This window comes from Lichenostomus cassidix, chromosome 26 (genome assembly GCF_008360975.1).
Source record: "Lichenostomus cassidix isolate B80296 chromosome 26, HeHo_3.0, whole genome shotgun sequence".
Taxonomy (NCBI): domain Eukaryota; kingdom Metazoa; phylum Chordata; class Aves; order Passeriformes; family Meliphagidae; genus Lichenostomus; species Lichenostomus cassidix.
This window is the reverse complement of record NC_139506.1, coordinates 2522291-2540263: the sequence shown is the minus strand read 5'-3', so window position 1 is coordinate 2540263 and position 17973 is coordinate 2522291. Positions and strand designations below refer to the sequence as shown.

General features: G+C 51.7%; 1 protein-coding gene across 1 annotated transcript in view; it reads right to left on the bottom strand.

Moving 5' to 3' along the window:
- Positions 1-16334, bottom strand: part of SYT6 (synaptotagmin 6) — a 35521-nt gene extending 19187 nt beyond the window's left edge. The window contains exon 1 of the mRNA XM_085082854.1: positions 15952-16334. Coding sequence (XP_084938980.1) covers positions 15952-16105 — 154 coding nt within the window. The 5' untranslated portion in view covers positions 16106-16334. The remainder of the gene's footprint in view (positions 1-15951) is intronic.
- Positions 16335-17973: the final 1639 nt, after the last annotated feature.

Genomic DNA, 17973 nt, shown 5'->3' with positions numbered 1-17973 from the left:
AGGATAAACGTCACCCAGAGGTTTTTGCAACTTCTCTTTCCCTTTCCAGCCTCCTGCTCAGGTCATTTATTTCCTGTTGCAGCTCCGAGGTGGAAACACAGATCACTGCTGGGGGGAATAAACAGCTCCCATCTTATTCAATAATAAATAAGGTTGTACCAGTCAGCAGCAGAGCTTCCTCTGAGATTTGCCTAAATGTATTCTCACCAAAGCTGAGAGCGCAGAGGTTCCACTTCCCCATCCTTTGAGTTAAATCTTGGATTTGTGCCCAGGAAACTCAGCGTCAAACATTCACAAGGAAGCTCAAGAACCTGGACTTTTTGCAAATACGTCTGTGTTGGTACAAAGGAAATCATTGCAATGCAGAATCTCTCACTGCTGGGAATTGCTGCGTGACAGAGAGGGTTTTTTTAAAGATATTTCCACCCATTCCAAGGAGTTTTATAGGCTGCGTGGCTCTGCCAGCACACCAGGCTCATTAATGGAAACCATCAGAAGTAATCAATTATCCTTTCAGAAAACCTGTTGCCAGCTTGAGAAAGATCCTGGTTCCTGTCACTCCTCCCAGGGCTGGCATTCATAATGGATCTGACAGGATTCACAGATACTTTTATGCATGACCTCCTACTCCTTCCTCTGACAGCTGACACACAGCACGAGTGGAAGGGATCAGGATTTTACAGACAGTTTTTAAGCATCTGCCTGCTTAGAATATTGGGTTGTTTGAAGATGACACTGAATTCTCCAAGACTTTCCCGTGACTTATTAAACTTAAATATCAATTGGACAGAGCTGACCTTCATTGATTTAATGAGCTTTCTCTTATGAATTTGAAAATACCAGTTACTTCCTAAAAAGTACCTGCTATTGAAAATGTTATGCCTTAAATGTCCTTTAACTTACAAGAGACTGTAAAAACAAGATAATTCCTCATCCAACAGAAAATGCCCCTGGGCTAGAGGCTGCTTTGGTATTCCTGGTGCAGGTGGAGGTGAGGCCAGTTCCCCCAAAAACAGAACAGGCCAAAAGGACACCTCAGCCCAGGGGGAGAATGAGATCCTGGGTTTATATTATTCCACCTTGTGCAAGGATTGGATCCAAGGTGTGGGGAAAGAGGGAGAAGAGGGATGTGCCTGCATCCAGCAATGAGGCAGGGCTTGGTCTAATTCAGGAAGAGTCACAAGGGACAGAGTCACATCATCACTGAGAAATGTCCCACCAGGGGGAAAACACTACAAGAACTGTTTTGATTCTGTTCCCCACTGAAAAATGAACAGTTATTTGTCACTTTGCTATCAGGTAAGGGGTGTGGGAGATGTGCAGAGCAGCTCCAGCCATTCCTCAGCCTGGTCCCATCAAACTCAGTGCTGCTCCCTCATCCTCGCCCAGTTCCCATGGGAGAAACTGGAAAATTGGTCTTATTACAACTTGTAATTGAAAAGATAAAGCTTAAAAGGGGGAGGTTGCAAACACAAATTACCATGGTTATTTTCCAGTCTGTCTCCCCATGGGAGCAAAATCTGCTTCCCAGAGGAACTCTGGGCTGGAAAATGCATTTGGAGCTCCTGCCTGAGTAACAAGGAGGGAGGCAGAACAGGGAACAGGGAGATGTGGACATGACCACTAACACCATCCATGCCTGCCAGTGCTCAAAGCCAGGCCAAGACCTGGAGCTACCTGGTCTAGCTGGAGGTGTCCCTACCTGTGGCAGGGATTTGGGACCAGATGTTGTTTAAGGTCCATTCCAACCCCTCAGCATTCCAAGATTCTTTGATCCACCAGCTTGAGCTGATAGGTTTAGGATAAGCCATCGAGCTTATGTAGTTATTATATACTTATTTTATAACTCACTTGTTATCAAAACACCACAGAAAAGACCTGAAGCTGATCAGAAATGGGAACACAGAGAGCACAAAGGAGACTGAATCCTCTCAACGTCACCCAAACCAATCCCATTTCTCCTTTGACTTCCCTTCTAAGTTTGTGTTTTCACTGGTTTTGTAAACCTAAACCCCTTGCTATTGAATCTCACCAAAAGGCTCACAGAATGGCTCAAAACTGCACAATTTCCAACAAGCTCACTACTTCCTACTGCCTTTAAATCAAAGACAAATGGCCCAGGGCAGGACAGAGAAACAGTGGAGAAATTCTAAACTGTAAAGTTAAAAGCAAACTGAGGAAGGAGCAAACATTCAGTGGATAGCCCAGCCCTTCCCACCACGATATCCACAGATTCATAAATCAGCTCCTCAGCACAACCCCCTTTTGTTTCATCCTGGATGGGAACTAATGAAGAGATGTGGTCCAGCTGCCTTTCAGCTTGATGTCCCTGCTGACTTCCTAATGCCCAAACTGAGTTACCAAAGGGGATAATTAGCAAAGTCCAACCCGAAAGCGATTAATAATATGACAAAGTCATGATTAGAGCAGTCTATTAACTGCAAGACAATAGTGGTCTAATTGTGGCAACATTGACTTTTACTGCTGTGAGGGAGCTTGCACTGTCATTAAAGAGATTCATGGATAACTCCGAGTTTAATGCGAAGAGTTATATTTAATATCTCAAAGATGTAATTTAGCTTTCCTTCCACCCACTCCCCACAGAGAAAACAAAACATTTTGGATGGCTCTCTCGGCGCTCCAGCAGCCATTAGTCATTCCAGCTACCTGTTGCGTTTACACAAAGTTGAAATGGCACGAATGGAAGTTCAAGAGGCTGGGAATGCTCAGTGGAGGTGCACTGTGGGGTCAGGTGTGAATGGAAGTGATGCTGGAGGAGCTCAGGCCCTGTGCCACTCCCCTGGCTGTCCCCTTCGTGCAGACCTTTGTCACCAGAGCCAGAGGCAGGGGGTGATGGTGATCACCTCCCTCACACTGCCTGCAGGACTGATTTTCCACTCTCACACACCCATCATCGCTCACGCCACCCCAGCAGACACTGCCAGGCTTCTCTGTCCATTTTCTGCTCCATTTTTCTCTAGCAGGAGTGTTTGTGAGGATATATTGTTCTGTTTCTGTCGGGCTCTGTGGAGAGCAGGCGCTCCAGTGATGGATTACTGCGCGAGGAGCTGCTGGAGGAGAGCAGCAGCTCTGGGGCTACAACAGACCTCGTGAGGCTCCCACCAACTGCTGATCTCATTTGCTCTCGATTGAGAGGCACCAGCAATGTGAGCCTGATGAGCTGAGGGCTGGAAATTGGGCATGGGGAGCTGTGGTGGATGCAGGGGTGTGGGCAGGGGGAGCACAGGGCAGCAGCTGCAGAGCAGGAGGAGGAGGGTTCCACTGAACCCCAGGCACAGAGATGTTTGTTTAGCAAAGCTGCTCAGCTTTGGAGGAAGGAACGGGGACTGGATGGAACAGAAATCAAATATTCGAACCCCACAGCAGCACCCAGCAGCACCACAGCTAAAGCTGAACCACAGTGACAGGAGGGAATGTTCCCTTTGGGGACACACAGACCCTGAGGGGCAGCACGGAGGGAGCAGCAAACAGGCATCCTGGAAAGGAACCTGGCTGGGATAAAGCCTGGGATGCAGCTCTGGGTGAGAGGTGAGCTGCACTGCAGCAGTGTGCAGTCCTCAGCCAGCTCCTCAGCCCCTCTCCAAGCCTGCCTGTTTTTTCTCTTGGTAACGTAAATAAAAAGCCACTGATTGTTCCTCTCAGCTGGCCAGGGCTGCACAATGGTGTGAAATATCCATGCAGACCCCGAAGAGTCCCCCACTCCCTGCACACCCCACCACCACCAGACAGGTTTTCCAGGTGAAGACAGCCAGCTCCAGCTGCTCTGGACAAGCCCAAGCCTTGTTTTCTTATTCCACATCAACCCCAAGTGAATCCACATGCTCTGTGTTTGCAGAGCCCACAGTGTGTGGGCACTGGGGGCTGCACAGGGCATGGCAGTGCCAGGGGAGCACTGCACACCCACTCTCATTGCCCTTTCTGCCTGGGCTGTGTCCATTGTGCCAAACCCCCGCTGATGGCTTTATTGTCACATTTCAAGCCCCCTCGCTGCCATTTGGCTGTCATTTGAAACTTGAGCAGGTTCTTGATTTGCTGCTGGTGTTCTCCAGGCAGGCAGGAGCTCCGGGAACATGCCCTGAAATATTCCTGAGCTCGACGAGTCATTAGGAGCTGTCACTTCAAAGTCTGGCTGCCGTCAATTCGCTCTTCACAGGCAGCCTGGCAGAGCTGCTGCTCAAACAGCACCACAGAGGTGGCTCCTGGCGAGGGGGAGATGTTTCATCAGCCTCTCAGCAGATGTGGAAAGGCCAGGTCAGGACACAATCCCCATGGGACAGAGGTCCAGAGCCCCTCGGATGTTGTGTGATGCTGCTGGAGGTGATGAGGGCTGCAGAGTCCCCACCCAGCACATCTGACACCACTGATCACCTGCAGGGCTGAGGGGCACAAACTGGGGTTTTAGACCCTCCTAGCTGCTCCTGGAGGGATCCCAACCCCGGGAACAGGTGTCAGCTGTCACACATGGTCACCCTGCTCAGACCACCCAGAGCTCGGCTGATGGTCAGGGTCCCTCCTGGGGACAGGGAGCAATGTCCAGCCGAGGGCAGGGCTGAACCTGAGAGTGTGGGAGAGGGAAATGAACTCACAGAAGATTTGGCACCATGACTCAACCAGAAAGAAGCAGAATCACAGAATTATGGACTATCATGAACTGGAAGGGACCCACAAGGATCATCCAGTTGAACTCCTGGCCCTGCACAGACACCCCAAAATCTAACCCTGTGCATCCCTGGGAGCTTTGTCCAAACTCTCCTGCAGCTCTGGCAGCCTCAGGCTGTGCCCATTCCTGGGGAGCCTGGGCAGTGCCCAGCACCCTCTGGGGGAAAAACCTTTCCCTGATATCCATGCTAACCCTCCCTGACACAGCTCCAGCCATTCTCTGTGTCCTGTCACTGTCACCAACCAGGTTGTTTTTTCTCTTGATAATGTAAATAAAAAGCCACTGATTGTTCCTCTCAGCTGGCCAGGGCTGCACAATGGTGTGAAATGTCCATGCAGACCCTGAAAGACTCCCCCACTCCCTGCACACCCCACCACCACCAGACAGGTTTTCCAGGTGAAGGCAGCCAGCTTCAGCTGCTCTGGACAAGCCCAAGCCTTGTTTTCTTATTCCATATCAACCACAAGTGACTCCACAGAAGGCAGCATGGAGAATGGGAGTTGAAAACAAGTTCTCAGTTTGCTGAGCACTTCCACACTCAGCTCATCACATGGGGCTCGATGGCAAACTCTCCAAGCAGAAGGGTGGGAATGCTCAGGTGGGGATGTTCTGGGAGGAGACATTCAGAGCATCATGGAATCATGGAATGGTTTGGGTTGCAAGAAACCTAAGGGATCATCTCATTCAAAACCCCTGCCATGGGCAGGAACACCTTCCACTACCCCAGCTTGCTCAGAGTCCAATCCAGCCACAGAGTCTCCCTGCAAGCAAAAATGAGATTTATCCTGTTCCTGTGCTTCCACAGCCCTTGGACACTGAGTCCTGCACTATCAGCTCCCACCAGCTTCCTCCTGCCAGCATGGGCTCCCCAGGAACCCCAAGAGAGCCTCCTCATCCCCTGCACACACCCAGCCATGAAACACATCCTGGTGAGACAAGGACAAGGATGCTCCAACTGGCTGTGCCAAAGTTTCGGTTAGACAGCAAAAAACTTCTTAAAAATTAATTTGCTGCTACCACAGGGTTCCTGCCATGCAAGAGCTTATCAGAATGCAAACTATAAGCTTCAAAGGGGAGGATGAATCAGAAGCTATTTTGAGAGTAATTATATAAGACTATAAAACTCAAACCATCTCATTATTGCACGTTAAGGATGGAGACAACCCTTCATATGGAGACCTCGCGGGGATCCTGAGTCTCAAGTGGCTGCTCCATGGCCCAGGAGCAAACAGCAACCTCATCCCTTCCATCCAGGCAAAACTTCCTTCACTGAGCACTGCCAGGGCTTTCCTCACCATTTGTGTTCCTCGTGAGGATGTGGTTCTGTAGCTGGGAGAGGAACCGAAATGTGAGACATGGACAACTTCATCCAAAGTTTTATTCCTTTAGCTGTTGCCTGATTTAGAATCACAGAACATCCTGAGCTGGAAGAGACCCACAGGGATCATTGAGTCTAATCCCTGCCCTGCACAGACACACCAACAATCCCACCCTGTGCATGTCTGGGAGAGTTGTCCAAACCCTCCTGGAGCTCTGGTTGGGGCTGTGCCCATTCCCTAGGGAGCTGTTCAGTGCCCAGCACCCCCTGGGAGAAGAACCTTTCCCTGCTTTCCATCCTAACCCTCCCTGACACAGCTCCAGCTGCCCCTTGGGTGCTGTCACTGCTCACAGAGATCTCACCGAGACTTTGCTCTCCTGAAAAGCAGCTCTCAGCTTGTTAGCACCAACACCTGCAAATTCCCCCAGTTTTATGAACTCCGAGTTATAATTAAGGAGAAAATACTTAAACCATCAATCTGCAGATGGAATAAAGTTCTATTCCTGCATCCCCAGCCACAGCCTCGAGGTTTTCCCATGTCATGCTGGAGCCTGCGGCACCTCCCGGCTGGGAGAGGATGAGCTGCTGGGACACCCCCGAGCTGTCACCTGCACTGTGCCCTGCCTGCAGGGAGCTAGCAGAGTTGTTTTGATTCCTTCCTACATATCCAGGCTGCAGCTGGAGCTCCTGGTGTGTCGTGGCCCCGAGGAGGCTGCACAGAGGTGTGGGCGATGCCTGTGCTGTCCCTGTCCTCTCTCACCCCATGCCACATCCCTGGGGACTGTCACACCCCATGGTCTGACAGGGCTGAAGAAATGAGTGTATTAAACAGAGAAAAACACTGCCAAACCCTCTGCCAGCTGGTGTTGTTCAGTTCAGGGTTTGGTCCTTCCATCACCCAGGGGAGGGATGGCAAATGCTGCTCCAGCCCCCAGGGGAGTGTGAAAAACCAGAGGGAAATCTGAACAGAGGAATCCAGAGGGACACATCAAAGGTGATTTTCAAGTGCAGAGTCAGCCATGAGGCACTTTACACCCCTATATGTATACATAACCAAAAACCCCCAAACAAAATAAACACAAATCACAGAATCATTAAGGCTGGAAAATGCCTCTAAGATCATTGAGTCCAACCCAATGGATGTGCACAATACACCAAAGAGAGGGCTGTGAGGTAAGATGAGAGTTGCTGGCCTGGAGCTCATGCTTTGCTCACTGGAATAGAATGGAGGAAGAGTTAATTGCCCAAAAAGAAGGCAAAAGATCCTAAAGAGCTGAGGAGCACTGCGGGGCTCTCTGGGCAGGAGGAGCCTCTGCTGGAGCAGCCAGAGCTGTGAAACACCACAGAGCTGCATCTCTGCTGAGCTGCAGCACCAAATCCCAATATCCAACATCCTAAATTCCCAGTCAGAGCTGGACTCTGCCTGTGGACAGCCCTGAACTCATCCTCAGCCTCATCTCCCCAGCTGGACCTGGAGGAAAAAACCCTTTCTGCCCACTACCCACAGATCCCACTGGTCACTGTGAGCTCCACGCAGTGCTGAGAGACATCAGGGACAAGAACTGAGCCAAATAAAGTGGCTGGGCTGGAGGAGACCCATCAGAGCCTCCTGAAGACCAAAAATGTTGCTATTCAGGGATTATTGACCGATTTGGGCTTCCCCTCCGGGCTGCATGCAAGGCACATTTGTCACTGAAACTTCTGCTGGCGTGTGCAACCCAAAGGGGAACTTTGGGCTGTCAGAAACGCAGCATTTCTGTTATCAAAAGTGACAAAAAAAGAGAAAAAAAAACTTTTTCAAGCCGAAGGAAATATTCCCCAGTGATTTATGTCACTTTGTGACTTAATCAGCTGCTCTCTAGAGCATTATAAATGTGATAGGAAGAGTTGTCATTGCTTTCTGCCTAACTGATGACAAGCTAATGAACTATTATAAGCCAGAGTGAATGCAATTATGGCACAGGGCTGTGTGCTAATCCCATGACATTTTATCACAATATGCTGTAGCAACATCTGTAAACAACTCGGCGGTGCTGAACACACACAGCGACCAGGGCTGGGGTGAAATCCCTGCTGAGCATCCTCATCCTCATCCTCATCCTCATCCTCATCCTCATCCTCATCCCCCTGGGATGTCACCCTGCACAGACAGGAGCTGAGCTGAGCCCTGGGTGCCAGGGGAGCCTGAATGAGGCTGCTCAGCTTGGGGGGAAACCTCTTCTCAGAGCTGGAGATGAGCAGAGAGGAAACCACAGAAATCCAGACACTTCTGGGATGCAGAAATCCAATTGCATTTCAGCAAATGGAACAACTGAAAGATTTTCGCTCTCTCCATCTCCCTTGAGCAACCAAAAAACCCTGGAACTTAAAATTTCCTTTCAAGAACTTGATCAAAGCTGTGTCTGCTGTGAGGTTCAGCAGTGCCTCTGTGCCCAGACTCTCCAGCCTGGAGCTGCCACCTCGCTGTCACTCACTTCCTGCAGTGGGGTTCAATTCTGGGGAAGGCTTCCCTGTGTCTCCCTCTCAGACTCCATCTTGGCTCAAAAAACCACTAAAATCAGGTTGTCTTGAAAGGATCTCAGGATAAGCTGGAGTGGGAGCAGAACTGAGGTCTCTCCCCATCCCAGTGCTGGAAGCTTCCCACCCAGGGATTCAGGGTCCACCAGAGGACACAGTCTGGGACCCCAAAAACCTCAGCCAGAATGGGCAGAAGACCCCAAAGCTGGGACAAGGCAGCCCAAAAAAGCTTTCCAGAGGCTTTCCTGAGTGCCCCCTGCCCAGAACATGCAGCCCCTCCAGCACAAGGGGCTCCTTCAGCTCATGAGGCATTCTGGATGAGTTTACTGCCTGGACTTGCCCCATGGGAGCCCCAAAACTAGAGATGCAGGATCCTTCCAGAACTGCCCTGGCTCCAGCTGCTGCAAAGCCTGGGTGATGCTCAGCCCCATGCCAGCTGGAGCTATCCAGACACAAACCAGCCACAAAACCCCACATCAGTCCCTCTTTCTCTGTCCCTCTCAACTGCACACAGCAGGCTCTGCACAGCCCTGGCAGATCCAGAGCTGGATTCAGATGGAGCAGCCAGGAAGGACTCACCTGCCTGGAGCTCAGGATTGGCACAGGGACCCTGCACTGAAATGCAGAGCTTTGGAAAAGAGCATTTCTTTGTTCAGCGATGAGGGAACTTCCTCGCCATGGCTCTGCTCCTGCCATCAGCTCTGCTGCTGCTGCTTCCAGGAGCTTGGAACAAAGACAGGGATCTTTAACCCCTCTGAAGTGCTGCTGTGCAGCAGTGGTGTGTGCAGCCTGGGCTACCTATCCTGCACATTGATTAAATGGATTCTGAGATGCCCTTTCCCAATGGATTCTACCACTCCATACCCTGCAGCTCAATTCTTTCAGTGTGAGCATTCTGAGGAGAGCCCAGATCCAGAGCTGGGATCAAACAACTCCGAGGAAAAGCTTGCCAGCATCCAGGAGATGAAGTGCTGCGTCTGGAGAGAGAAACTGAGGAGGTGTCACCTCGCTCTGTGCCACACAACTGTATTCATTTCTTTGCAGCAGCTACAATGCACAGAAAATCAGAGTATTGCCGCACCAGGGGTTTGAATTCCTGGGCAATCATTATTCCATGGAAGCAAAGGGTCCAGGGCTGTGTGCCTTAAGCATGGTTTGGAGAGGTTGGGTGTGAAGGGAGCTCCTGGCATGCTGCCTTCAGGCTTCGCTGCACAGTTTGCTGTGATGTTGTCAAACATGAACCTGCTACAGCACAACAAACTGAACTAAACACAGAGACACCCTCCAGCAGCAGCTGCGCGCCAGGCTCCCCGCAGGATAACTTTCTTTCTTTCCCTAGGCAGGGAAAATGCACAGTTAATAGACAACCACTACAAAAATCCCCTCCCTGACCCTCCAGGATGCCATTTTGCAAGGTACAAATGTAATTAAAGACAGTACATGGCAGAGGGACTTAATTGCATCTCTCCCCAACAACTGCCAGCGCGATTGCTCTGCCAGGGAGTGCGCTGGCTGGAAACACTCACAGACAAGCTCCCTGCTTTTCCAACATGCAGGCAGGAAGGGAAAATAGATGTTGTCCTCTTTGACAAAGGAACAGCAAGTATTAAAGGTAGAAAAAGCTGCCCAACCAAGATGAGATGGAAACCTGGGGTCCTGAGAAAGAATATTTGATTGCGCCTGGAAATGCGAACAGCGAGAAGAAACAGTTATGAAAAACGAGGATAGTTGAGACTATAGTTAAATAAAAAAATAATTGGATCAGAGATGAGCCCCCGCTGTGGGTCTGGCTTATCCCTGCACAAAGAACACACACGGGAGATGATCCAGCACAGCCGAGACAAGCAGCAAACACCTGCAAACCCAGAAACACCAAACCCAGAAACATCCCATTAAACAGGGGGAAGATCTGTGCCCTGGTGTGAACCAGCAAGGCACACGCTGGGTTTGGGTGAAACGCCGGGAGAACGCCGAGAGCAGGGGAAATGTTTCTACAGCAAAGGCGTTTTGCTGAGGCAAAATGTTTTATAAGGATAAGCAGCTCCATATTGTGGGGAAAAAAGGGGAAAGAATTATGAAAGTAACTTCAGAAATGAGGACTTACCCGAGCTGAAGCTGCTCAGCGCGATCCCAGCTCGCTGCCCTCCGCCTGCTCGCGCATCAATTAGCACCGGCAGCGATCCCGCTCCTGTTTCTATGGAGTTGGGGATGCTGAGCCCTGACTATGCATGAGGCTACTGCAGCTGCCTCGGAAAAAGCTCGCAGGTCCGCGCAAACCCACCAACACGAGCAGCCTCCCCGCGCTGCCTCGGGGAGGAATCGAGCAGCAGCAATTAGGCTGCAAAGCTGCGTCTGTGCAGAGCGGGGCTCTGAGCACGCACACTGCACACAGCTCCAGAGGTGCGTTTGATTTAGCAGGACCATCGCAGAGCACTGCCACAGGCAGCTGGAGAGCCACAGAGCCGCACACAATGCGTGAGCAGAGACACATGTCTGCACACAGGCGATTTAATCTGGTTTTCCTCGATTCGCTCGGCCGGTTTCGACCTTATTTCGATACAGTTTTACAAACCTTCCTCTGGCAGCAAGGTTTGAAGCTGACACCTCCAGGATCCCAGCACAAGCCAGGTTTAGCTGAGCTAAAGATCAAATCTGCTGCACGTAGCTCTGGCTGGCTCTTTCCTGGGAGGAAAGGCAAGATCCATTTTGCAAGTGCATTACTCTGTGATAAAATAGATATTTGCCCCAAGGAGCTGCTCCTCACATGCCTGGCCTCTGGAAACTCAAGCTCCAGTGATTAATATTAGCTTTGCCTGGGTGGCTGGAAGCATGTTTAGTGTTATATTAGCTTAAAATACACTTGAATGGTGATTCAGGAAAGTGTTATTACGCCTGGCGAGTAAATTCAAGATGTGCCTGTATTTCACAGGTAGTGGCTGAAGGCATCCCATAACCATGAATGAGGGTGTCATCAGCTCTCCCATTAGTCAAACTATCCCATCAGGGGACAGTTTGGGTTTCTTCCCAAGAAAATACTCCAGAAGCGATTTCTCAATAAGAAAAATTATCTATCTGCGCCGACGTTCCTGAGATGAAAAATCCTCTATTGCCCAGAAATTCCCCCTCTTTCTGCCCGCAGCAAGAGCACTTCTGTGCTTGGTTTAACATTTTAATAGCCTGTGCCAAGTGCCAGGAGGGTGTTCAGCGCTGTACAAGCTGTACTGCCTGCACCAGGACCTTCCAAAAGAACAGTTCACACGAGGGGCAAAACACTGAATGTGCTCTGAATTATTGGGGCTTGGAATGCAGGACAGCTGACACTGTGTGCTGGGGAGCACAGATTGTCATGAGGTTGCTGTGGCTTTGTGTTTTCCCCAGCTGTCCTGTTCCTTCCTCTCACTCCAGCTTTCTCCTCCTGCAGCTAGAAAGCACAGAAGCATTTTGCTGGGGTGGAGGGTTTCAGGAGGGTTCTCACCATGCTGAGGTCAACAGGGGCTGCTGGACATCCTGCAGCCCCTCTGCTCTGCCCCTCATCACCCACTGCCTCCTGCCCTGCCTCCACAGCCAGCAAAGCTTTTACAGGTGGATCACTGAGACAAAAACACCCCAACTCTGGGTATTTAAAGAAAGGGGCAGCACAGCAGTGCTAGAGGTAGAAATCAAACCCAGGGGGTTGCTCCTGGATGTGCTCTGATCCCAGCAGAAATTCCATCCTGTACCCAGGCACTGTCCTTTAATCAACGTCACAATACACCTGCTCCAGTCACAGAATCATGGAATCCCAGACTGGTTTGGGTGGGAAGGAGCTTAAAAATCATCTAGTGTCACCCCCTGTCATGACAGGAACAGCTTCCACTATGCCAGGTTGCTCCAAGCCCTGTCCAACCTGGCCTTGGACACTTCCAGGGGTCCAGGGGCAGCCACAGCTTCTCTGGGCACCCTGTGCCAGAACCTCACCATTCTCACAGGGAAGGATTCCTTCCCAATATCCCATCTAACCCTGCTGTCTTTGGTACCACCCAGCAGCTCTGCAGGATCATTTCAGAATGAGTCAAGCTCCTGTTTCCCCATGGTCCCCCAGGACTGCCTGGCAGCCTCTGTCCCATTCTGGGATCCCACAGGAGCAGCACAGGCTCAGGAGAGCCCTGCAGTGAGTCAGCAGCACAATCCAGCCTGGAGTGAGCAACAGCCTGGCAGTGCCCAGCTCAGTTTGTGTGCTGAGGGCTGTGCAGGGCACAGGACTGCAATCCAGGGCTGCAGGGATAATGGAGAACAGCAAGAACCATGGGTTTGTCCCCCCAGAGCAGCCCTGGGCAGGAGCAGGCAGGGCCAGCTGGCTCAGGGGAGCTCAGAGCAGGCTGTGGGCAACCAGAGAATCCCAGAACATCCTGATCTGGAGTCCCCAGGATCACCAGAGCTCAGCTGCTGGCCCTGCACAGCCCCACTCCAAAGAGCCTGCAGCCTGCTGCAGCTCTGCTCCCAGCGGCTGAGGGACTGGGAAGGGGGACAGATCCCTGTCCCCATGGCCCTGGGGGGTCCTGGCTCCCCTGCTCCACAGCCAGGGACTTTGCCCTTCAGTCCAAACCCTCTCAGCTCCATCCCAGAGCTCTCACTGCCTTTCAGGGCACAGAAGGGATGATTTCATCCACCCAAGGGACATCACCTGTGGCAATCTCTGTCCCCATCGCCCAGGGTGGCACTGCCAGCATCCCTGCCCGGCAGCTGAGGGCAGGCAGGGAAGGGAGCGATCAGACGGAGGCAGCTCCGGGGGAGGACTGAGAGAGGCACAACAAAAGGATGCTGCAGCTCGCTCGATCTCAGGGCCCCCAGCCAAGAGCTCTATTCCTGGCGCTGCCCGACTGCAGGGAGAGCTCCCCTCACACCCAGAGCTTCCCCAGCCAAACAGATCCTTTTCCTGACAGATTCCACTGCAGCCCTCCTTTGCTGGGTGTACACAGAGAAATGCTGCAGCTCCACTGCTCTCGGAGGCTGTCAGGAGATTCAGCTGTTACATAACCAGAGAGTAGAGGTGCATCCACTCCCTCCACAGCATCCCCTGCAGCCATTCAGAATGGTTTAAAAAAAATAATAAATAAATCACTGCATACAAACTTACTCTTACATAAACTATTGAGTAACATTTTGATATTCACAGATTTTTTTCTGCCCTTGGATGCAGTTCAAGCAGGCTGATGATACCTGGCTCCTTTCCTTGCCACTCCACACATTCCCTGAGGATACTGCTCCTCAATCCACACATGAAACAGCAGAAAAGACCAAACTGCCCTGTGCTGAGCTGTGCAGGAGCAGCCTGGCTCCCAGCTTTGGCAGCACAGCAGTGCCTCCTTCCCCCTGAACTTCAGCAGGACACTCCACCAGCCAGCTGAGCCAGCCAGTGGTGAATAGATTTATCCAAACTGACTGGGAAGCCAAGACTCCACATGATGATGACAAACAGGGCCAGTTTGACTCCAGCAAATTTGGTGTTCTCTGCTGGGCTGTGCTGCCCACCTGGGGACACTCCAGCAGGAGTGTGGCTGCTCTGCCCTGGCTGTGACACTGCCTGGCTGTGACACTGCCTGCTGCCATCTGCTCATCTCCACACAGCCCCACCTTCTCCCTGCCTGCCTCGCTGAGGACTCACTGGGGCTGAACCTCAGGCAGCTGAGAGCAAATCTGCTCAATGGGAGACTTCAGGAGAGGATGGACAGAGCATCAGTGCAGATAATTGGATAAACATCCAGACACGGATGGGAAAGGCATCATCACACCTCTGTGGCTGTGTTAGTTAACACTTCATGCAAGAAGATTTTTCCCCCCTTGCTGGAGCAGTTTTACAGCCAGGAACTGAGAAATATTCGTACATGTTGAGCCCAAACTGTGTCCTCAGTGCTGTCTAGACATAAAAATGGGCTCAGTCATGCAGAGCAGAGACAACAGCCCTGCTTTTGGTGCAGCACAGCTCACCCAGAGCCCTGGGGCTGACGATGCTAAAGGCAGATGATGATGTGATCCCGACCTGAACACAAATCCTGGGCAGGCTGCACAAACAAATGCAGATCTGTCACATCAGAGCAAGAGCAGTGCAGAGTGTTTGTGCTGCAGAGTCAGGAAAATGTTAATTTTGGTGCAAGGTAAAGAATTCCTAAACGGTGCAATAAGTTTGTGAGCTCTTTGCTCTGTTTGCAACAGAGAAAACTGCTGCATGAGATGTGATGTGATGTGTGAGGAGACAACCAGCCAGGGTAAGAGGCCTTCAGAGCATGCAGGGATAAAACCAAGTAATTTTAAGAAGAGAATTAAGTTACAGATGAAGTGGGATGTGAAAGGAAGGTGCTTGGCTGGATGGATCAGTGCTGGGAGCAGCACTGCAAACCCAGAGCTGGCAGGACCCTTGTGCCCTGGGTGCCACTGCATCCCTGCACGAGATCCTGGCACACAGGGGCAGCAGAAACGTGGGGAAGGTGGCACAGAGAGCCTTGGGCAGGGATTGATGGGCAGCTGTGCTCAGCACAGCAGGCTCAGGAGAGAAGAAAAGTTTGTGAAAACTCATGCTGTGAAAAATGCTGTGAAATCCATTGGGTTTGCAGATCATTGCCTACAGAAACCTCAGAAGGAGCCCTCTGAGAATGCTGGAATACACCAACAACCTACAACAGGTTATCAGTAATTCTAAAAACTATGATGTCTGGGGTTTTGCTCCTCAGCACATGAGCCTGGGGTTCCAGCTGCCCCTGCCAATGTCTTCTGAAGTGACAGCAGAAGATCTCCCTGGAGCAAGCAGCTGTGAGCACAAATGTAGGGAAAATCCCCCACTGAGCGACACGGAGCTGTCCCTTTGCTCCTGGAGCAGAATTCCTGCTCCTGACTCATCCCTGACACACCAGAGCTCCTCCCTGGCTCTACAACCTGACGAGGAGCAACTCAGGCAGTTCTTAGGGAAAGTAAAACACACACATGAAAGCACACCAAGAGCCCTTAGTGGCAAACAGCAATCCATGTGGTTCCCTCCATTTCTCAAACTGGGACAGCACCAATCAATTCCTGCCATCCCAGCTGCTTCAGTGGGCTCTGCACTGCTTTTTGCTGCTTTGGTTTTGTTTCGCCCAGGACAGGAGAATGTGTTTTTAAAAAAGGAACTTTCACAGGAACTTCATCTCGTGAAGCAGCACAGAACCTCCCAGCTGTGCCCCAGCTGTGCCCCAGCTGTGCCCCAGCTGTGCCCCCTGCAGCCACCCCGACCCACATCAACAGGTGAGGCACCCAAAACTTCACCATGGAACATCTGCCAAGGGCAGGAACCCCCAGAAGGCGCCAGGAACAACCCCTGGGTGTAACTCAGGGTTCCCAAATATTTTCCTCCCCTTGCAGGGCATGAGTGTCCCTCATCCTCCCACGAGCACCCTGGGGCAGACGGGACTGTGCAGGGCTGTACCTGGCTCGGAGATGATCAGGCTCTGGTCAGAAGGCAGCAGCAGGAATTCCCTGCAGGTTTCCAGGTCCAGGCTGGGCAGGCTTTTCCTCTGGCACAGCTCGCTGAGGATGCTGATGGCCCTGCGACAGCGGCCGTCCTCCCTGGGAGCGCTCATCGCCCCCTCCGCATCCTCCGCTGCCTCTGCTCTCCAGGAAACTCCAGCTGGGAGCACAGGGTGGCTTTGGGATCATCACAGGAGCAGCTCAGCCCCAGTGGCAGCCTCTGGCATGGCAGCACCTGCTGGGACACCCCGAGCTGCCCCCCAGCCCCTGGCCAGAGCCTGCAGCTCCCGGAGCCTCATCGCCTCTGAGATCACAGCTCTGCTCACTGCCAAGGCTGCTCCAGACAAAGAACCTCCTACCAAACTCAGTTTCGTGCCCTCCACACGAGACGAATTAAAGCTGCAGCCCGGATAATTCCTTTTAACCCTTTCTCCGCCGCCCTGCCTCCAGGTGAGGAGTTTCAGGTGGCAAACCCGAAGTGATTTTGCAAATAAAATGAATTCTGGAGCTGTCGGCTGAGGACAGAGAGGAGGAACCAGAGTGCTCCACAAACTCCTTCCAAGTGCCAAAGGCAACAGAAGAAAAGCTGCAGGCTTTATTGATTTGTTTGTGCTGGTCCTAACACACCAGGCTGCAGATGGCAATAGAGATTGAGAGCAGCATTCTGGCTCATAATTAGATTTTTTTTTTTCTCTTTTACTTTCTGCGGTAGTTTTTTATTCCTGTTGTAATTTAGCAGGCAGGTCATGCCACACCACAGAGCATATATTTGACAGGCACAGCCCAAGCAGCAATTGTGGAGCAGGCAATTAAAATTATGTACAGCAGGATGACTTCTTGCAGCTTGTACGAATCTAATGAGGCTGCACAGGTCCCTGAGCCCCACATCCCAGCAGGGATGGTGTTTGTGTTCCCTGTAATCACCTGCTGGAGCACTGAGAGCCACCAGTGTGTCCCAGGGTGACACCAGCATGTCCCAGGGTGACACCAGCATGTCCCAGGGTGACACCAGCATGTCCCAGGGTGACACCAGGGTGTCCCAGGGTGACAGCAGCCCACTGAGCACCCTCCAGAATCAGCTCCATGCCCCATTCCAGGCTGGATAACTCCCCCAGCTGCTTTGCTGGTGTCTCATGGTGACACAGAGGGTTTGGGAAGCATCACCAGGGTGCTTTTGGCCACCCTGGGCTGTCCTTGGCCAGGCTGGTGTGTTTTGGACACTCCCCCAGCACATCCCTCCTGCCACAGCACTGTCCCCTCCTGGCACCTGTGCCTGGCAGAGCAATTTATCCACCGAGTTCTGCTCCTCCCAAAAACTTCTGTTGTCAGGACAACGTGAGTGAAACCCTTTTATTAACCCAGCACTGGTCACCAGGAGTGACTTTCAAAGAGCCAGAGCTCCATCCAACCGGCTGAGGCAAACTGCAGCCTGGGGATGATTCCTGCAGGGTTCACACCTGCAAGCCAACACCAGCAGACCCAAAATTCTGTGTTTAGTGAGGAGAGATCCAGACCTTGACAGCTAAACCAGGAATTTCCCAGAGCTCAAGCTCTCATCCACACCCACCCTGGCATTTTGGACTTTTCCCTGCAGCTGCATCCTCTTGGCATTCAGGGAGGTGTGGATGCTTTTCCCTCACAAGTAGGGTTTGCATTACATTTAGGTGATAAACTCCCTAAATCCACCCACCCATTTATTTTTTTTTAAGAAATTTGAGGCTCAGATCATGCCTCAAACCTGAGATTTGGGTCCATACAACATCTGCTTGGCAAGAAGACCAGGAGCTGGGGAGGGAGCAGCTCCTCTTCTCTGCTCCTCCTTTCCCTGCTCCTCTGGGGTGTTTGTGTCCCAAACTCCCAAAAGCAGAGGATTTGTACCCAAGGGAGTGCAAAGTGAACCCCAGGCATCACATCATGTCTCCAGCACAGCAACAGCATCAGCCTGAGCCACCAAAACTGCTACCAGGAGAGGAGTTCCTGG